The sequence below is a fragment of the Oxyura jamaicensis genome, chromosome 33 (genome assembly GCF_011077185.1).
Source record: "Oxyura jamaicensis isolate SHBP4307 breed ruddy duck chromosome 33, BPBGC_Ojam_1.0, whole genome shotgun sequence".
NCBI lineage: Eukaryota > Metazoa > Chordata > Aves > Anseriformes > Anatidae > Oxyura > Oxyura jamaicensis.
The window spans coordinates 1,732,714-1,751,979 of NC_048924.1; the positions used below are offsets into that span (position 1 = coordinate 1,732,714).

General features: G+C 62.4%; 4 protein-coding genes across 5 annotated transcripts in view; 3 read left to right on the plus strand and 1 right to left on the minus strand.

Annotated features, from left to right (window-relative positions):
• Window positions 1-536: 536 nt before the first annotated feature.
• Window positions 537-5,393, plus strand: LOC118155521 (sperm-associated antigen 4 protein-like). Its single transcript, XM_035308828.1, has 10 exons — window positions 537-598; window positions 1,621-1,691; window positions 2,019-2,065; window positions 2,539-2,579; window positions 2,837-2,975; window positions 3,559-3,643; window positions 3,784-3,893; window positions 4,044-4,211; window positions 4,575-4,661; window positions 5,238-5,393. The coding sequence occupies exons 1-10, from the start codon at window positions 537-539 to the stop codon at window positions 5,382-5,384; spliced, it is 957 nt and encodes a 318-aa protein (XP_035164719.1). The 3' UTR covers window positions 5,385-5,393.
• Window positions 5,394-10,254: 4,861 nt separating this feature from the next.
• DDIT3 (DNA damage inducible transcript 3) lies at window positions 10,255-11,715 on the plus strand. Its single transcript, XM_035308982.1, has 4 exons — window positions 10,255-10,374; window positions 10,696-10,743; window positions 10,864-11,028; window positions 11,126-11,715. The coding sequence occupies exons 3-4, from the start codon at window positions 10,888-10,890 to the stop codon at window positions 11,537-11,539; spliced, it is 555 nt and encodes a 184-aa protein (XP_035164873.1). The 5' UTR covers window positions 10,255-10,374; window positions 10,696-10,743; window positions 10,864-10,887; the 3' UTR covers window positions 11,540-11,715.
• MARS1 (methionyl-tRNA synthetase 1) lies at window positions 11,675-16,959 on the minus strand. 2 transcript variants are annotated; one of them, XM_035308980.1, is made up of 22 exons: window positions 16,760-16,959; window positions 16,535-16,625; window positions 16,381-16,459; window positions 16,157-16,291; window positions 15,921-15,996; window positions 15,664-15,836; window positions 15,390-15,502; window positions 15,128-15,244; window positions 14,804-15,007; window positions 14,448-14,649; window positions 14,251-14,325; window positions 14,000-14,170; window positions 13,794-13,889; window positions 13,592-13,709; window positions 13,194-13,407; window positions 12,992-13,123; window positions 12,774-12,878; window positions 12,513-12,696; window positions 12,357-12,428; window positions 12,248-12,274; window positions 12,012-12,125; window positions 11,675-11,934 (listed from the first exon to the last, which is right to left on the minus strand). In XM_035308980.1, the coding sequence occupies exons 1-22, from the start codon at window positions 16,860-16,862 to the stop codon at window positions 11,782-11,784; spliced, it is 2,754 nt and encodes a 917-aa protein (XP_035164871.1). In that variant the 5' UTR covers window positions 16,863-16,959; the 3' UTR covers window positions 11,675-11,781. The 2 variants fall into 2 exon arrangements, with proteins under 2 accessions (XP_035164871.1, XP_035164872.1); XM_035308981.1 differs by lacking the exon at window positions 12,248-12,274 and having other exon boundaries at window positions 16,760-16,957.
• Window positions 16,960-17,500: 541 nt separating this feature from the next.
• Window positions 17,501-19,266, plus strand: part of SENP1 (SUMO specific peptidase 1) — a 36,527-nt gene continuing 34,761 nt past the window's right edge. The window contains exons 1-3 of the mRNA XM_035308830.1: window positions 17,501-17,779; window positions 18,478-18,807; window positions 18,991-19,188. Coding sequence (XP_035164721.1) covers window positions 18,507-18,807; window positions 18,991-19,188 — 499 coding nt within the window. The 5' untranslated portion in view covers window positions 17,501-17,779; window positions 18,478-18,506. The remainder of the gene's footprint in view (window positions 17,780-18,477; window positions 18,808-18,990; window positions 19,189-19,266) is intronic.

Here is a 19,266-nt window from a genome sequence, read left to right on the forward strand (position 1 = left end):
CCCCCCCCCCCCGCCCCGCGGGAACGGCCCCGCAGGGGGCTGGCAGCGGAACAAAGGCGGCGGCAGCGGCCGGGAGGGGGCGCGGCGGGGCCACGAGGGGATTCCCACGGCGGCAGCGGGGAATCACCGCCCACGCCCCCCCCCCCCCATGTTCTAACCGGCAGCGGGGCGGGGGTGGAAGGGGCGTGGCAGGCGATGCACCGCCCACCTAGACCACGCCCGCTCCATATAAGGACGGTTCCCCCCCCCCCCCCCCCCGGGGCTCCCGGTGGCGCGTGGGGCTGGGCTTCGGGGAGGGCCAGGGGGGTCCCGCGTGGGTGCAGGGGCCGTGGGAGGCTCCCCCGCTGCAGGGGGGGCTGGGGCAGCGACCCCCGTAGGGGCCTGGTCCCCGTGGGCTGTCCCCATCATAGGGATCTGAGGACAAGCCCTCCAAGCACCCCCAGTGCAGTGCGAGCGTAGCGCCGCTTTCGTGCTGGGTGTTGCGGTGCCCTACGCCTCCTGTTACGACCAGGAGTTCTTCTTCCACCTGCTGCTCCATGTGCTGCCAGAAGACACCTACACTGACCTGGCACACTTCCCTGGAGACACCCTGTCGCAGGTCAGTGAGGGCGTGCTGCCCTACTGACATTTCTAAATAAAACCCAGGCTTCTCTACCCAGTTCCCCTGTGCCTGTGCAAGAAAAGGAATTGACCAGAAAAAAATAAGGAGATGAGTCCCTCTACAGATAGGCAGGAGAAACTTCAGGTTTGCAGGGCTCGGTCCTCACAGGGGACTTCAACCACCATCTGCCTGCTGGGGGGATAACACTCACCCCAGTCCTGAGCGGGGGCTGCTGTTCCCAGCATGGCATCAAGTCTATGGAAGGGTTTAAAGAAGATGGTAGGAACGAGTCAGGTCTGAACTGGTCCTCACAGCTCCAGCTCAGTTTTTGAAGGGTGATGGAGCGATATACACTAGGGAGACCGCCCTAACTCCAGGCTTTGAGAAGGCAGAGCTGGGGACTAACCCACAGCATCTCCCCTGCCTGGGCAGCCCCTCTGAGGTTATCACAGGCGTCACGATTACAGCTGTTGCTTCTTGTGATGTCATAATTGGCTGTCTACATAAAACCCTGCACTGAGGAGGTGTGCAGCAGTGCAAACCAGAGAGGTTCACAGAGCCAGCTGGAGCCCAGGAAGGAGGTGCTTGGGTCTTGGGTCGGGAGCAGGCTATTCCCTGTACCTGGCCAGTGTGCTGGAGCTGCAGAGATGCCAGCCAGGCTGGGCAGGTAGGTGCAAGAGGGCCCAGAAAGCTGGGAGGGGGAAGGTGAGAAGCCCTGCATGCTGCCTGGCTTCCTTCAGCCAGGAAGCAACCCCCTCGCATGGGCACAGCCCTGCTCCTTCTCTGGGGAGGGATGAATGGGGGCAGGCTGCTTTCCCCGTCATGCCAGAGTTGTTAAGCTGCCTTTGCATCCCGTGGGTGGTGTGCCACTAGCCAGATCTCCCCACAGGCCCGCAGGCCCTCGGGGGTTCAGCTGTATTGATCAGAGGAATCTGGTAGCAAGCTAGCTCCTCAACAGATCCCTGGAAAATGTGTCCCAAAAGTGGGCTGTGATAACCACGGTCTTCCCTCTCCTTTAGACAATGCGTCACCCACCAGAAAGTCGGGAGGATTCTGATGTTCCTTTTTGTACTGCTTCTAATTCTTTTTGGTGAGTACCCATGACCAAAAATCATCTTTGCGGGGCTAGGGACAGAGACTGTCCTCGTGCACCTTTGACGAGCCCATTTCTGTGACACGGTGAATGCCACAGATGGCCTTTACAGGCCGGCTCCCGCCTGCCTGGGGCTTTGTACGGATGCTGGCAGCAACAGGCTTGCAGCCAGCAAAATTTCCTTGGCTGTGGGGCCCTCTGTATACAGCAGTTGCACCTGTCCCAGCCAACACGCCCCTCCGTGGGTGTGAAAGGAGAAAATGGGGCCACAGGGATCATTAGCACTCTGAGAAAATAGCTCTCTCTTGATGATGTGACCCACAGCTGGTGACTACTGGTGCGGCTGGACACTGTGGGGAAAAGCGTTGCAAGTAAGTGTCTTGGAGTGGGAAAGCCAATGCCTGCGAAGGCCATGGCTCTGCCCTCCCGTGTCCATGTGGAAGATGAGGAGTTTGGTCAAAGGCTCGTAACTGCTGAGACAGAGAGTGGGTGGTGGGCAATTGTGTTGGTCAGTCCATCTTGGTGCCTGGGTGGGCTTCGATGTGGAGACAGATCTTCCCAAGTGACCTGTGCAGTGGCAGGATGAAGAGCGGTGCACTTTGGCAGAAGAGGCCTTTGCTCCCTCTTTGCTGGGAGAGGCTGGGTGGGATAGGAAAGCAAATGGAAACGCAGAAGGTGCTCTGCTGACCATAGCTAGTTAAGGAGCCCAGCTGTTGGGTTGGGATCTCTCCAAACTGCCTTGAAGCAGGGGAAAATTTTGCCAGCTGTTACTGGGGCATTCTCCTTTGAGAAGCCCTGGCGGTGCTCCTCGTGCTTTCTCCGGTGGAGTGTCTTTATCTTCCAGGCAATGTTAGCGGTGCCTGAAGCAGAGCACAAGCCTACCGGGTAAGAGCACTTTCTTGACATGGAAGTTTTTCTGGGGATTTGTCTCAGCCAGTTGTGTGCAATTTTTGCACTCCCTTGCCTCGTTTCCAGGGCTCCCGACCTTTACCTGGGGTAGTGGAAAGGAGCCTTTTGTAAACCAGAGTAAGGGAAAAGGGGCTGAGGGGGGGCTGGGGGCAGGGGGGAGGTAGATGGCCCATGGGAGCTCTTTCCTCTGATGGGCTGCTGCTGGACAAGATCTGCTTTCCCTTTGCCTCCAGGACCTCACTGGCTTTGTTCGACCAGAAAAGCCATGAGCTAAGAGAGCAGGAAGCCCACATGTCTGCTGCATGGGAACAATTTGTGCAGGCAGTGAGCAAAGTTCTGGAAGATGATCGTATCCAAGGGGAGAAGAGAGAGGTAAAGGTGCTGGGGGCTAGTCAGAGAGCTCGGTGCCCTCTGAGGGCTTCCTCCTGCTGCTTCCTCTTGGCCCTTTTCAGTGCTCTGTCCTTGTGCTGCCTGCCCCTCACCTGACTGCCCGGGCTCAGCTTTGCTTGTGGCTTGGAGCCACTCTGAGCAGCACTGTGAACTCCTCCCTGGGCTGGGTGTCCAGCCAGGTACCTGCTGGGCTTGGCTTGGCTTTGGAGGCCCTTCCTAGAAACTTGCAGGTCAGGCTTCTGAGCTGGCAGGCCCATCCTCCAGGCCAGCTGGAAGGGGGCCTCTGCATGCACCAGCTGGCTCAGGGCAGGACTCCATCTCCAGGCTGGGCTGGAGAGTACACAGGGTTGGAACACGGGGCTCAGGCAGAACCTGCAGGCTGTCTGTGCTGTGGCTCTGGACACTGGTGGCCTTTTCGAGGCTTCACTTGGTTCATCTGGGGATGCTCCCAGTCTGACACCTTTTCTGACAGGTCCTGCCTTGGATTTTCTGACATAGAGCCCTTCCTTAGCTCTCTGCTAGGAGTCAGTGCTCATGCAGAACTTTTGTTTTGTTTTTTTTTCAGGACATTCTGCACTTGACAAGGGATGTATTTGAAAAGGTGCTTAAAATCCACACCTGGATGCCTGACTGGGCCCTGAAATCCATAGGTATGCAGACAGACAGTTCACTGCACTCCACTTGTGTCTGACACTCCCCAGAGCAACAAGCTCTGCATTCAGCCTGAGAATTCACTGCTTCTGCTAAACTCCTGCCTGTCCTGGTGAACTTCTTTCCGTATTCATTTCAGGTGCCACAATTGATGCGGAGAGGACATCCAAGAGTTATGCTGGGGAAGGCAGGAAGTGGTGGATTTTTCCAATCTTTTCTTTTGCAAAGCATCCAGAGACTATACTGCAGGTACTGCAAGAGAAAATGTGACAGCTGGTTTACTTTCTTGCTTTCTGGTTGGGATACCACGCATTTCTAGCATGGGTGGGAGTTCTGTGGGTGTGCTAAGCCATGGAAGCTTCAAGAGATGTCTGGCAGTCACTGGCTTTCTCGTTTCAGCCCAGTATCTCCCCAGGCGACTGCTGGGCCTTCCAAGGGTCTCAGGGACATATTGTGATTCAGTTGCCAGTGAAAATCTGGCCAACAGCTTTCACCATCTGGCATATCTCCAAGGCAGTCTCTCCTTCCGGGGAAGTCAGCAGTGCCCCAACAGAGTTTGCTGTCTCTGTAAGTCTCTTCCTGGCACTTCTTTTTGGGAGGCCCTGGCCCCAAGGAAAAGCAGGGCCCGAAAGCGTGGCGTATTCCCTCAGCTATCCAAGGATTGGTTGCTGCAGAGCACTGCATCCTATCGAGGGGCACTGGAGACACTTGAGCATTGTTAGACACGTCTGGAACCTTCTGCTGTGGTTCACAGACAAGGATCTGGGAGCAATTGCTCCAAGTGCCCTGACTTGGGTTCACTCTCACTTGCACTAGAATGCTGTTAGAACCAAGGGAGGTGGGAAAGGGTTCCCAGCTTTGGCCTCAGCATATTCTTTTTCTGATGGCCTGCTTGAGACTGACCTGCTCCCATCATCTCTTGTCTTTGAGGGAGTGGATGAGGACGAAGCGGAAATTCTCCTTGGGATATTCACCTACGAGGTGGACAGCATGATGGCTCAGACCTTCCATGTGCAAGTATGGCAAGTGTGTGTGGGCAGGATGGCAGGGAGGGGAGGAAGGACAGGTTGCCTGCAAGTCTCTGGAAGAGAGGGTTCAGATGATCACCCAAGCCAGCCTCTGCTCTTCCATGTGGCTCGCTCCTGCTGGGAAGATGAGGTGGTTAGCCCACCCTTGGAAGTGCTTTCCCTTTCTTTCTGGTAAAGCAGAAAAAGCAGCAGTGGGAAGGGGCTCTGGAAGGGAATTAGTCCCCTTTAGGGCAAGGAGAAAGAATTGCTGGTGGGAGGGAAGATTGCAGACATCTGTCTCCATCAGCAAGACTGTCCCAGTGTCCCAAGGCAGCCGAGGGAGCAGAGCAACTCGGGTTTCCACAACTCCCCTCAGCAAGCCTCTGAGGCCAGGGCTTTGCTGTCTAGGCACAGAGGGCGCCTCTATGGCCCTGGCGAGAAGGGGCCTTCTGGTTTCCCTTGCTTCCTCCTCTGTCGGGGCTGCCATTTGGTCCGCAGCAAGGGGAGTGCTGGCAAAGAGTGCTATGTGCTTGTGCTGCGGCTCTTCCCACCTGAGTAACGATGCTTCCCCTCATTTTCGTTACAGAAGGAGCCTCCCAGAACGTTCCGCCACATCAAAGTGGAGGTGCGAAGCAACTGGGGAAACCCAGAATACACCTGCATCTATCGAGTGCAGGTTCATGGGCAGGCAGAAAAGCCCCAAGAAAGGAATCCAAGAATAAAAACATATTAAAAAAAAAAAGATGTGGCAGCTCCGTTTCATGTTTCAGCCAACCTTGGGGGTGGTACCTGAAGCAGCGTGCGAGGCCTGGAGGGGGCTGCAGGGATGTTCTGAGTTTTAACTTGGGCGTCGCTGCCATTTTGCAGCCACTCACCAAGGCAGCCACCCCCTGACGGTATAAAAGCAGTCCCTCGGGAGGGCCATGACCCAGGAATGCTGCGAACGGGACGCGCAAACAGGACAGGCTTGGCTGTTAGCGCAGGCAGTTTGCGCGGGGAGTATCCTCTCCTCCCTTTCCCACCTCCCTTTCTCTTCCTCTGTAAAATGGGGGGGGGGGAGCAGATCGGGGGAGGGGGGGGGAGATAAAGTATAAAGAAGAAATTTTGAGTTTACCTGAAAGTATGCAAATCCCTGTTCCTGTAGCTAATTGGCATTGTAAAGCTTACCAAGAGTGGTGAACCACCCAAGAAAGAGGAAATAAGCTGGCTGGTTTAGCTGCAAAACGGGCTGCAGAAAAAGTCATGGAAAAGGAAGTCCAAGCTACAGTGCCAGAGAAAAGAGTTTCTCACCAGGAAAAAAAAAAAAAGAAAAAAAGGCAAGATTTAAGATTAATTAAAACTTTAAAAGATGCTTCAGGCCCTCCAGCTGCCTGGCCAAGGCCATGGGCGGCAGTTTCCTCTCCCCGCTGTCCGTGGTTGGATCCTGTGCCAGCTTCTGGTGCCAGCCGCAGAGCAGTGACAGCCATGTCCCAGTGGGCAGCAGTGGCCATGATGTCACCGTGATGTCACCATGATGTCACCATGGTTGGTCATTGTGAGGTGGCTGCCCCGAAGGGTGTAAAGAGGGCTGCTCCCTGTGGCGGGGAGGCTGTCTGTAGGGCCGTGCAGGAGGAGGCCACCAAACTGGGAGAAGGGGGTGAGGGCAGAGTAACCTCCCCGGAGACCGCACAGCCCGCAGGGAGGTGAGGGGGTGAGCAGGGCTCTGCGTGAGGCTGCAGGCGGTGAGGGGCCAGCAGGAGCCTCCCCAGCTGCCTGGGCACAGTGCTTGGCCTCTGCTTGTCTTGGGGCCATGAGGGAGGGCCACGTGGGGCAGCCACGTGTGCTGCTGAGGCTGGCAGGGGGGCAAAGGAAAGGGGTCCCTGGGGCTGTGGGCATGACGGGGTGGGATGCTGACATTGGAGGTGGCCTCACGGGTCGAGCAGCCCTGTGCACGCTGTGCAGGTGCAGGAGCAAGGGGGGGGTCATGGAGGGGTCCTGGAGCACGTTTAGGCCCGCAGCCAGGAGCTGACGGAGATGCAGGACTCGAAGGACAGGGAGCTGCTGGCGCTGCAGGCTGAGCCCATGGCCACGCTCCTCACGCTGTGCTGGCTTGTGACCTGCAGGTGAAGCCATGGAGGCAGAGGGGGCGAAGGGGTCCCTGGCGTGTGCGCAGGTGTGTGGCCAGAACATGAGGGAGGTTCTGGCACAGGTCGCTCAGGCCAGAGCCGACGTGGAAGTGGCGGTGGAGGAGTTCCTCAAGGTAACCCAAAGGCAGAAATCCAACGGGGCAGGGCAGAGCTGCCGGGGAGTGGTGGGATCCCCAGAGGCCTTAGTGCTGGCTACCCTGGATCTGGCCTGGCCTTGCAGAGCCCTGGGGATGCCCTTTCCCACCCTGCCTCCACGCAATGTGTCCCGGGTGCTTTGCAGTGCGAACGGAGGCGTGCAGAGCTGGAAGAGGCTACTGCAGAAAGGGCAGAGATCAACAAGGTGCTGAGGGCAGGAGGGAGGGGAGATCAACATGTCTGTGGGGGGGAAGCCCCCTCCAAGCAGGTGTGGGGTAGACTCACAGCCTGGTCCTTTGCTTCTCCAGGTGCTGAGGGAGAAGATTAACCACCTCCAGAAGAGAAAGGAGGCTCTCCAAACACCATCTGCCATGTGAGTGGGGACAGGGCCCTGACCCCGACCAGGGGTAGACAGCGGGGAGGATCCACACGGCTGCTCTGGAGAGTCTTTTGCCTTCTCCTAAGCAGCTCCAAGCATCTCTGAGCAACTCTTGACTCCTTTTAGCAATGCTGCATGACTGAGCAGGTCCCAGCCTCTTGTCAGAGCCCCCCGCACCCCCAAGGCCTGGGGCAGGGAGGAGGCAGAGGATACATGGGGGAAGCGTGGGTTTGTGCGGTGCTGGGACAATGAGATCCCTCGTCCCTGCTCCAGCAGAGGCTGGGCATTACCCTGAGCCCCTCCTGGCCACCTCAGTCAAGGGGGAAATCCTAAGGCTGGCCGAGGTCTCTTCTCACGGCCCAGAAACTCTGTGGTGTCTGTAACAGGGGGAAGAGGATGCAGGCAGCCAAGCTGTCCAAGACTGTGATGCAGGAGGTCATGGCTGCACAGCTGGTAGGAGAGATACCCCTGCTGTGGGCCTGGAGGGGGTCTGGACTCGGCCCCAGAGGACATGGAGCCATTCACCTCAGTGGGAACGAGGGAGGGGGTCTGAGCGCCCCCAGTGCCTTCTCTGTGCCGCGTGCCCCAACACGTGGCCCTGCTTTGCCTTATCCTGCAGGATGAACAGTTGGCGTCAAGGAGGCCCCGATTCACTACTTGGCTTCGGTGAGTTGCTCTCGGAGGTCATGGCTCCCAAGGCATTAGGCAGCTTTTGACTTCTCCAGGGTGAACTGCTTCAGCATTTCTCTGTTTCCTGGGTTGGGGAAGCAGGTGGGGTGTGGATTTCAAGCCCCCCAGCCCTCAAAGTACACAACAGAGCCAAGAGGGATAGGCAGGTTCCTCACCCCAGTCCTGAGCGGCATCTGTTGCTCCCAGCATGGCACAGGGTTTAAACCATGGCAGGGTTTAAAGAGGCTGGTTGGAAAGAGCTGAGCTCTATCTGAACCTTCGGCTCTATCCCTGGCTCTGTCTGAACCTTCTTCTGTTCTGCAGGAGATTTATGCTGTCCTTTGCCAGCCTGCAGCTCGCCTTCCTCATCCTGGTCCTGCTGAAGAGGGACATCCTCCACTGGATCCTTCCTCCAGGGCTGGCATCTGCGCTTGGAAGCCATCCTCCACAACCCTTTCTCTTCTAACCCTACCAATAAACTGCAGCCCCTTATCAATAACCCTCCCAATAAACTGCAGCCTTTTATTGGTGGGGAAGGGCCTGCGCAGACATTCTGCATGGCCGGTGCTGACTGCATGATGCTGCTGGGCAGTTGGTGGCCTGCTGGGTGTTTGATGCACCCCACTGTGAGCAATACAAAAAAAAACAACAAGAATCCCAGCTCGGAAATCTGTGCCTGTCCACGTGTTGCAAAAGGAACTAACTATGCACGTCACTCGTAAGAGAGAAGCAGCAACATGTTTATTGCTGAAAACAGTGATGGAGCAAAGCCAAATATACCTGCTGAACGTCTGCTTGGCAGCTTACCAGTGTGTGGGGCTAGGGCAGCAACCGGACCTCAGTGGGACCACAAGTCAGCCCAGCCTTACAGGGTGCACACAGGGGCCTGGCACACCCCATCTGGGCACTACTGGGCGCTCAGCTCATTCGTGCTGGCCTCCTGTACAAAGGAGAGGCCTCTTGGGCCTGCTGAGAAGCTCTTGTCCCAGTGGGGGAAACATTTCTTGGCGTGCAACTGAAACATGGGATTAGAAATTAGAGAGCGACTGATTAAGAATAAATATGTAGGCAACATTGCTTAATATGTGCTGTGCTTGGACAATAGAATGTTACATTTGCGATGCACTGTGCTTGTGCTGCGCTGGGAAAATACAAAATGTACGTGCAAATCCAGCATGAGAGAACGCACAGAAGGAGTAAGGAGGAGGGCTAAAAGCTGCCAGCACGGATTTATGACAGGGAGTCAGGAGGAGGACTAAAAGAAGGTCACACTTGGAAGGTGCCCAGATAGCTGGCGGCCCTCGGGCCCTGGGAACCACGACAAACCAACCGTGTGGATTGGACCAAGGGCTCTGAGAGCATGCGCAAGAAGGTGAAAAGATCAGCTCTGATGACGACGTCTTACTTCATCCCGACGACCACCTGGACGACCACCAGAGAATACTGCGCAAGCGCAAAGGACTGATAAGCTAATTAGCATACGAAGCGAGAGCGGGCGGGTTTGGGTAATGAAGATGTATAGGCGTTAATTGAATATTAATTGCTCTGCTGTATACCCGTGCGATAGTTCGTCACGTCGGGTACGCGCGTTAGGCGGGAGGAGCCCCCCTGCATCCAGCGCTGCCAATCAAGGGCACAGTCACGGAGAAATTTTGACTTTGTTCTTTAAATCACTTTAAAACGCTTCTTAGTGCGTGGGCCCACATCTGGTGGGCAGTCAGCAGCGGCCTTCCCCAGGGCCCAGCTCCCGGGCCCATTACATTCGGTGTGTTCATCAGAGGTGAGGAGGGGAACGGGCCCCCGGCGGGACTGCCACTGACGGCGAACCGGGAGCCGCGGACTCCCTGCGAGGCTTTGCAGAAGGAGCGAGGCGTTACAGCAGCGAGCTCCCCCTCCCCGTGAAGAAGTCACCCCCTGCACCAGCAACGAGGGCAGGGGGCCCGGGCCGAGCCGCCCGCCCCCCTCCCGGCCTTGCCTCCCGGTACCGGAGCGGGCCCCGCCGGGCAGAGGAGCAGCACCGGCACGGCCTCTGCGCATGCGCAATGGCTCCGGGCACGGCCTCGCTGCGGGCCCTTTAAGGCGGGGCGGGGCAGAGCGGGCCCGGTTTCCAGCCCTTGCATCACCCACCCACGTGACCCACCCCCGGGGCGCGTGAGCCGACGAGGGGGCCGCTCCCGCCCACGAGGCGGGGCCTCGCGCCCATTTCTCCCGCTCCCATTGGCTCGCTCCTCCCGCCCGTCACGCCGCCGCGGGCGTCCATTGGGCGCGGCTGACGCAAGCGTTGCGTCATGCGAGGGCTTAAAAGGAGCGGCGGGGCGGGCGGCGGCACAGCGGGAGCGGGGAAGATGCGGATGAGGATGGGACGGGGGCAGCGCGCGGGACGGAGCCGCGGGGAGCCGGGGCCGCGCAGGAAGGTGCGGGGGGACCCCACGCTGCGGCCCGGTCCCGTGCGGTGCGGTCCGGTCCCGTGCGGTCCGGTCCCGAGCAACCGGCGGCCGTGGGGCTGCAGGGGGAGGTGGGCCGGGGCCTAGGCCCTGCTCGTCAGGGGCCCGGCTGTGGGTACGGGAGCCCCGCGGGGGGGGGGGGGGAAGGGGGTGGAACGAGCCATCCTCCCCCCAGCACGGCTCCGTGCCGTTTCCCGGGGAGCGGGGGTGGGCTGGGGGCTCCGAGCTTGCCCCCAGAGCCGTGGGAGGGGGGCACGAGGCGCGTCTGATCCCGCTCCTCTCGCTCCTCAGGCGTCACGGAGAAAGTGCATCCTGGTGGACCACCACACCTGAGAGCAGGTAAAGGGGGGAGGAGGGGGGCCTCCCCCTGCGTGCAGGGGGCTGGGAGAGCAGCCCTGCCCCCGGAGCAGCGTTGTGGAGTCGGGGGTCCTGACCGCATTTATCCCTTTGTCCCCGCAGCCCCAGGCTGGCCTGCAGGTGACGATGGCAGCTGAGGGGCTGCCTGTGGCAGGGCCCGCTGGTGGCCTGCCTGGCTGGGAGCTTGAGGCCTGGTACCAGGACCTGCAGGAGGTGCTGGCAGCAGCGGAGCCCACGGGCCTCCCAGCACCTTGGGGGGCCGAACAGGTGAGCGGAGGGGCTGGGGATGCTCTGCAGGGAGAGGTGGGCCAGGAGGGCGGGGGCATCTTTCACCTGGGCCTGGCTCCTTCTTTCTTCCCTGTAGGAAGGGCCTTCAGGGATGGCCCCGCTGTGGGGCCCAGAGGGGACTGACAGCGTTCCAGAGAGTTGTGAGCTGGATGCTGCCCTGACTGCGGAGATGCAGGAGCTGCTGGGCCCACACAGCGCAGCAGGCACGGAGGCAGTGCAGCCACTGGACCATGCTTTCTGCAGGAGCTCCCCCACCCCGATGGGCACCGAGGAGGAACAGGTGGGGCACAAGGCAAAGAGGAAGAGGGGCAGGGGTGTAACAGCAAACAAGGCGCTGGCCAAGAACCGGGAGCAGAGCAACGAGCAGCGGGTGCTGGAGCTGACAGCCCGCAACGAGCAGCTCCGGGAAGAGATCCGGCGGCTCAGTGCTGAGGTGGAGAACACACGGACAGCGCTCATTAACCGCATCGTGAATCTCCGCCAGACCTAGATGCTGACACGGCCTTGTAGGCACCAGGCCCAGGACTCTGCTGTCCCCAGTGGACTTGGGGGGCAGCCACAAACTGGAGGGGCGCTGCCCAACTGGCACAGACTGATGCCGTGGGGAAGGCAAAGCTTCCAGGCGTTGTACAGTTCTTGCATTTTATTACACACGTGTAACCGTCAGCACGGTTCCGGCTGGTCTCTGTAGTTCAGGGCTGTAGCTGTCCCATGGTACAGGGAAGCTGGGTGCTATTTCTTCCGTTTCCCCTTCGGTACAAGGACTTCGGGACTTTTGCCCTCTGCCAGGGCCAGCTGTTTCTTCAGTTCCAGCAGTTTGGCCACCTCACTGTCGACCTCTGCCTTCTCTGCCTTGTTGGCCTTCAGCTGCCGCACGTGGTTGCCCTGGGGAAGGCCAGGGGTGAGGGCTGAGGCCAGGGAGAGGGGAAGGGGTTGAGAGGGGGGAGCTCCCATGCGCTTACCTGCTTGGCTACCTGTTCTGTCAGCTCCTGGATCAGCTGGGGGTCACCTGGAGCCACGGCCGTGCCAGAGGCTGGAGCCGGGACAGGGTCTGAGGCTGGAGGGGTTGGCTTAGCCTGTGGAAGGCCAGAAGGGGGGCGTAAGAAGGGGGGCGTAGGGTCCAGATGCAGAGCTGTGCACCCCCTGCATGCTGGGGAGGGGTCACAGCAGCACCCCCATGGCAGTACCAGGGAGTTACCTGACATGCTACATGGAGGTCTTCAGGCTGGGAAAGGAGAGACAGTGAGGAAAGAAACAGGAGAGATGGAGCAACTAGGAGTCGGAGGAGCATTACGGCCCCCACTCACCTGCCCTCCCCCAAATCGCTTGCGGAGGGCTTCAATCTGGTCGTGCTCCAGCTTCTGGAAAAGGGGACTCACCTAGAACCAGGGAAAGAGAGGGCTCAGCCCTGCAGGGCTCTGGCTTACCCCCTCCCCCACCCCACCCATACGCTGTCCGCCTACCGTGCCCACACGGTGCCCGGGGGGCAAGGTGCAGGTGAAGATGTGGCTGAGGACAAAGCACTCCGGGGGGATGCAGAGCTGCCCCTGGATGGCCCCGCTGACGCTGGGCAGGTAGGGCTGCACCATGACAGCCAGCAGGGAGGCCATGTTCACTGCCACACCGGTCACGGTGCCTGCACGCCGCCTGCCAGGCAGAAAACCCTCCGTCAGCCCCAGTTCCTGGGCCCTGGCACCCCCCCCGTGCTCCTAAACTCTTCCTACCTGTCTTCCTCGTTCCCCTTAATCCTCTTCCAGGGCTCGTTCACCTGGATGTACTGATTGCCGTGGCGAGAGATGCTGAGGATGCAGCGCAGGGCATCGCGAATGCTGGGGGGGGGGGGGGCAGAGAAGGGCTGAGCGGCTGCTCGAGGTCAGGGCTTCACCCCCGCCTTCACCCCCGCCTCCCCCCACGACCCAGCCCTGGGGTTTCAGCTACGCACCGGACTTTCTCCAGCAGTTGGTGGTACTGGCGCAGCTCCAGGGTGACACGGGCCAAGAGCCTCTTGTCATCTGCTGTCAGGACCATGTCGGGGACGATGCCACCAAAGAACTTGCACACAAACATTCCGGCTCTGGGGACGGAGGGGCAGGCGTGAGCGGGGGCTGGAGACGGAGGTGCTCCACCCTCCCACCCTGCCTCACCTGTTGATGAAGTTCCCCAGGTTGTTCAGCAGCTCCGAGTTGTTCTTGAGCATGAGGTCGCTCCAGGAGAAGGCGCTGTCCTGCCCCTCAGGCCGCAGGTACAGCAGGTAGAAGCGCCAGATGTCCGCTGGGATGCCGGTGTCCTTGGCCATGTCCCCAAAGACCCCCACGCCTCTGCTCTTGGAGAACTTCCCATCCTCATAGTTCAGGTATTCTGGGGAGGGCAGGAGAGAGACCACCATGGGAGGGAACAGTCCCACCACAGAGACGCTCGAGGGGGTTTTCCAAGGCTAAGTAGGGAAAGGCAGGTTTGTGCCCGCGGGGGGCTGACCGGACTGTTCCCGGTACTGAGGGAAAGCAGAGACCCCCCCCAAATCCCCGGAGAGCCCCCCCGGTACCTGTAGCAATGAGGTGGTTCACCAGCGTGTAGTTGTCATCGGCACCCAGGAGCGAGCAGGGAAATATGACGCTGTGGAACGGGACGTTGTCCTTGGCCATGAAGTTGTACAGCTCAACCTGAGAAGCAGGGGAGGGGGACATGAGCAGACCCCCTGGCTCTGCCCTGACCCCACAACCCCCCGCAACTGCCCCGGCTCTGACCTGCTGGGGGTTCTTCCACCACCTCTCCCACTGGTCTGTGTAGTTGGCTGTGATGGACAAGTAGCCGATGGGAGCATCAAACCACACGTAAAACACCTGGTGGGGCACGGAGGAGGCGATGCCTGAGCCAGGAACACCCTGGCAGGGCAGGCCGAGGCCCAGGCTGGCCGCCTGAGGACAGACCCTGCGGCGGAGGAGCCCCCCACCTTGTCGCGGAAGCCATCGAGAGGCACAGGCGTGCCCCACTTCAGGTCACGGGTGATACAGCGGGGCTTGAGCCCATCCCGGATCCAGGAGCGGGTGATGTAGCGAGCGTTGGCTGTCCAGTCCCCAGTGGCCCAGGAGTGCTCTAGCCACGGTTCCAGCTGCTCCTCCAGCTGTTGGCAGCGCACCGGGATGGCAAGTGGTGCCGGGGGGTGTTCCGTCCCCTCCCCAGTCCCCCAGGGAGGAAGCTTACCTTGGGAAGGTCTAGGAAGAGGTGCTGGGTGGGCTTCACCACAGGGATGCCCCTGCAAAGCTTGCACTGGGGGCTCTGTTGGGAAGAAAAACACAGAGAAACCCAGCTTGGATAGAGCTCCGGACAAGGCTGGGGTCCCGGGCAAAGCAATGGGTCCCCCCCGAGGGATCCCGTCCCCCCGAGGGATCCCATCCCACCTTCAGCTCCACAGCATTGATGAGTTTGCCACATTTATCACACTGGTCCCCCCGGGCCTCCTCGTAGCTGCAGAAGGGGCAGGTGCCCTCCACAAAGCGGTCGGCCAGGAATCGCTGGCAGCCCTCACACTGCAGCTGCTCCACGGTGTCTTGCAGCAGGAAACCACGGGCCAGCAGGCGCTGAAAGATGTCCTGGGCGATCCTGGGAAAGCACGGGGAAAGGAACAGAGCAGTCGCGATCAGCCAGGAGACACGAGGGCCCTGGCACACCCTCAGCCAGGCACGCTGGGGTTCCCCCAACACCCACAGCACCGATACCACCCCCCCAGCAAGCCCCGAGCGCTGCAGCAGCTCACGTGGTCTGGTGAGGCGTGGTGGTGCGGCCAAAGTAGTCGAAGGAGATGTTGAACCAGCGGTAGATGTCAGCATGGATAGCGTTGTACTTGTCGCAGATCTCCCGAGGAGTCAGCCCCTCTTCCACTGCCTTAGTCTCGGTGGCCGTGCCGTACTCGTCTGTGCCACACACGTACAGCGTGTTCCAGTTCCGCAGGCGACAGTACCTGCGGGCAGAGGCCTCCGACACCTGTGCAGGTGCTGGGGACAGCACGGCTGCCCCCTCCACCTCTCCCACCCCCGATGAGCCTCTGGCACCAGGGAGCTTCCACCGGGCAGAATCTCACCTAGCGAAGGTGTCGGCGCTGAGAACGCAGCCGATGATATTACCGAGGTGAGGCACGTTGTTCACGTAGGGCAGGGCGCTGGTGATCAGCACGTTTCTCATGCCCTCCACAGGCAACCTGGCACAGGCAGGAGCGCTCAATGCAGACACAAAGGGCAGCGAGGCCAGCTCACCTCAGAGCAACGCGGCATCAGCCTGCAACCCCCTTCGAGATCGCCCAGACGTCCGCAACAGCCCGAGCCTTGCACCAGGTGGGGACTCACACAGGTTTCTGCGGGTGCCAGGGCTTGGGCAGTGCCGCAGCACCACGGGCCCAGGCATCTGCAGCAGCTGTGATTTCCTCCTCTGTCAGGGCCCGCTCGGAAGCTTCTTCCTCCTGTGGGGAAAACAGCTGATGAGTGAGGGGTCTGCGGGTCCCAGTGGGGGTCTGCGGGTCCCAGTGGGGGTCTGCGGGTCCCAGTGGGGGTCTGCGGGACTACTGCCATCAGCCCGAGGGGATCCTGTTCCCGTGGCTGAGCAAGGGGGCCAGGGCTGTACCTCAGGCTCGTTACTGGTGGCTCTCTCCATGGCCGGGCAAGGTGGAGGCTGCTTCTGCAGGTAGGACTTGAACTCCAGGAGCCCCTTGGGCATCAGCACAGAGTCAGCAGCTTTCCTGCAGGCCTCTGAGAGCGTCATACTCCGGAACCAGGTTCTCAGCGCCTGCAGCTCGTCTTGGGGAGAAGACAGCGGGTGGTTCTCACGGTTTTGGGACACAGGAAATAACGCCCCTCCTGACACACTTGGTTCCCTCTTACTTGACAGGCTGGCCTCATCCTGGAGCACAGGGAACAGGGCTCCCCACACAACCACGTCAGCCACCGACCTGGTATCCTGGCCCAGAAAAGCAGCGTCAAGCTTTGAGACAGCCCCAGCCCAGGCACTGGGCTCTGCCTCAGGGAAGACAGGAGGGAGCACAGCTCCCCGGGAAAAAGGGCTGCCTTCCGGATCCCCCACGGAGAGGAGGATTCTCTCATGCTGGGGTCCTACTTACCCCAGCAAGGTAGGCAGTGCCTCTCCCAGACAAGCTCTGCTCGATGTAGGCCAGCAGCTTTCCCAGGCCCCCCGCCGCCTCCAGCCCCTTCTTGCCATGCACCAGCTGTGCGTACAAGGCCGCTGCCACGACCGGCTGGGAGCGGACGGCGGAACGGGGGTCAGGCAGGCGAGGCCACGAGCCAAGCCCCGCCACGGCAGCCCAGCAGCACCTCGGCCACCCACCTGCAGCTCCGTGGCCTCCCACTCCAGCCACTGGTTGGTGAGGTCGGTCGGCTCCTGTCCGCTGGCCAGGAAGAAGTACCTGAAGGAGAGGAGGGGAGGGCAGGGGCAGAGCTCCGGCTCCGCTCCGGCCCCGCCGGGCCCCGCCGGTACTCACTGGCAGATGGCGTTGGGGGAGAAGAGGACGGCGCCGCTGTCCAGCTGCAGGGCGGGCACCCACGGGGAGCACAGCGGCGACAGGGGCTGCTCTGGGGGGGGAGCGGGCCCGTCAGGGGCGGACAGGCCGGGAGGGGGGGGGGGGGGGGGGGGGGGGGCCCCCCCGGGGGGGGCCACTGCGCGGCCTCCCGGTGCTGCGGGTTCACCCCCCCCGCGGCGGCCTCACCTGCCGGGGCGCTCCAGCAGAGCCGCACCGGGGCGGCGGAGCACTGAGCGGCCGCCACCACCTTCAGCGCCGCGGGGCCGCCCGCCGCCACCTGCAGCCGCATCGCCGCTGATGCAACCGGGACGGGCCGGGACGACGAGCGACGGCTTCCGGGACGGGGCGTCCGGTTGGCGTGGAACTACGACTCCCACAATGCTCCGCGCGGGAGCGTTCCGAGGCGTGGGGGCGTCCGGGTTTGGTAGAACTACAATCCCCACAATGCTCCGCGCGGAGGCGCCCAAGCTCTCGCGAGAGCCTCCTCCGCGCGGTCGCGGCGGAGCCCGCCGGCCGGCGTTGCCGTGGCAACCGAGCGGGGCCGCTGCGGCTCCGCTGCCGCCGCCGCTCGGGGCGGTGACGTCACGGAGAGGCGCTGCGGGGCCGCGCCCCCGCCCCCCCCCCCCCCCGGCCCCCCCCCGCCCCCCCGGCCGGCCCCGTCCCGTCCCGGCCCATCCCACCTGTCCCGTCCCGTCCCGTCCCGTCCCGTCCGGTCCCGTCCCGCCCCCCAGCACGCCCCGTGTCATCGCTGCCGCCTCCCCGGCAGGTGCAGGTCCCGGGGGGAGGCACCGGAGGTGCCGCCGGGCCGCACCGGGGGCTCCGTGCAAACGCAGCCCGGCTTCCCCCCGCCCGGTCCCGGTCCCCGGGGGACGCCCCCGTGCAGCAGCGACCGGCGGGCGGAGAGGGCGAAGGGAAGCGGGGGCGGGTGCCGGGGACCGGGCTGGGGTCCTCCCCCGGAACAAGGCTGACTTGCCGCCGGGGCGGTGCGAGCGCCCCGGGGCTGGTTTCCCCGGGGCTCGGCCCCGCAGGTGTCGCCCCCCTCCCCTTAACGGGTGGTCAGAGCCGAAAGCTTGGGGTCAAGCGGGGCCGCGGGCGCGAGGCTGGGGGAGCCTGGCTCCTCTGCCTGCACCCCGCGTCCGCCCCCGGCACCTCTCTGCCCCGGCGTCGGGTCCTGCCCGCCGGTTCCATGGCAGAGCCCCGAAGGTGGTGAGTGCGAGACCCCGGCAGGGCTGGGGGCTGCTGAGCCTCGGGAGTCCGGAACCAGGGGCCGTGGGGCTTGGAGGGTTCCTTGGGATGGGGAGCACGGAACTGGGAAAGTGAGCGGCGACAGGGACCAGGGGCTGCGGGGCTGCGGGATGAGGAGCAGGGGACAGGGAGCTGTGGGGATGTGGGACCTGGGGAAGCGGGGGCCGAGACCCCCTGGCACTGCCCCCCAGCCCCATAGCGTGTGGTGTAAGGAAGCCGCAGCCTCGCTGCTTCCTGCTACAGAAACTGCTGCGTTTCCGTCAGGTCCCCGAGCGCCAGCCAAGCCCGCACCCCCGGGCCCCTCGCTTCCCCTCAGTCCCCCCCACACCAAGGGCGGACGCTGGCTCCCTCGGCATCGGGACCCCGGGGCAGGACACGGGCCCTGCACTGCTCCTGGATGGGACTGCCACGGGGCACTGCTGAGGCTGGGGGGGGAAACCCATGACTGTGGGGCACGGGGTTAACGGGAGGCACGTGTGCCATTGCTGTGCTGCCTGGGCGCAGCCTGGCCTGGGGGCACGGTGTTGTTGCCTGGAGAGCCCAGGGCCCCGCAGGTAGGGATCCCGCTGCTGCCCCGAGCCCCCCGTGTCACCACTGCCCAGAGCCGCGGCAGCTATGGGGCACGGGGCACAGCTGACCCCCAGCGCTGTGCCCTGCAGATGGCTCCGGTGTCCTGAGCAGGGCGAGGATGCTGGCAGGGAGGTGGCGGCTGGAGGGGCGGCGGTGGCGGCGCGCTGAGCCGGCCGTGGTGCTCCGCGCCCTCTACGACTACACGTACTGTGCCGAGGACGGGCGGCACGTGGCCATGGCTGCAGGCGAGCAATTCCTGCTGCTCCGCAAGGCCAACGAGGACTGGTGGCAGGTGAGACGGGCCGGTGAGCCCCGCTGGGCTCGGCCCTTCTTTGTCCCCGCCACCTACGTGGCCGAGCTGGACGCCGGTGACGTTGGGAGATGGAACGTGCAGCCCTCGAGCCTGCCTGCGTACACAGGTGAGTGGGGGGGACCAGGGGGGGCACGGGATGGCAGGGTGCTGGGAGAGCGGAGCCGTGGAGCACTGGGTTTGGGAGCCAAGGGCTGGGGGCGTTAGGGGCAGGAGGTAAGGGGGCACTGGGAGCAGAGGAACGGGGGGCGCATCATTTCAGGTCGGCGGGTACCCTGCTCTCTTCCTCCAGGCCTGCTGTCTCAGTACCACTCAGTGGAGAACCTGTGTGGACCCCCCCCCACCCCTCCCCAGGAGGCCGGCGTACCCGTGCGCCCGGTGGGCCGCAGCGTCAGCACCAGCCAGCTGGCGGGGGGGGCCCTGCCTGCCCCCCCACCCCTGCCACAGTCCCAGTCCCAGCAGGAGCGGCCGGCCCAGGGCACTGGGGTAAGTGGGGGCGAGGTGGCCCTCAGAGGGCAGCCCCCAGCCCCGTCCGTTGCCTGTGCCCCTGTTCCCGTCGCCCCCCCCC

Coding starts and splice junctions, on each gene's coding strand:
- DDIT3 (XM_035308982.1), top strand. CDS start 10,888: ATGGCAGCTGAGGGGCTGCCTGTGGCAGGGCCCGCTGGTGGCCTGCCT. Junction 11,029..11,125: donor CACCTTGGGGGGCCGAACAG/GTGAGCGGAGGG, acceptor TCTTCCCTGTAG/GAAGGGCCTTCAGGGATGGC.
- LOC118155521 (XM_035308828.1), top strand. CDS start 537: ATGTGCTGCCAGAAGACACCTACACTGACCTGGCACACTTCCCTGGAG. Junction 2,066..2,538: donor TGTGGGGAAAAGCGTTGCAA/GTAAGTGTCTTG, acceptor TTTATCTTCCAG/GCAATGTTAGCGGTGCCTGA. Junction 3,644..3,783: donor CTGGGCCCTGAAATCCATAG/GTATGCAGACAG, acceptor TATTCATTTCAG/GTGCCACAATTGATGCGGAG.
- MARS1 (XM_035308980.1), bottom strand. CDS start 16,862: ATGCGGCTGCAGGTGGCGGCGGGCGGCCCCGCGGCGCTGAAGGTGGTG. Junction 15,997..16,156: donor GCACTGCCTACCTTGCTGGG/GTAAGTAGGACC, acceptor TTTCTGGGCCAG/GATACCAGGTCGGTGGCTGA. Junction 12,275..12,356: donor AGCGATTTGGGGGAGGGCAG/GTGAGTGGGGGC, acceptor CTCCTTTCCCAG/CCTGAAGACCTCCATGTAGC.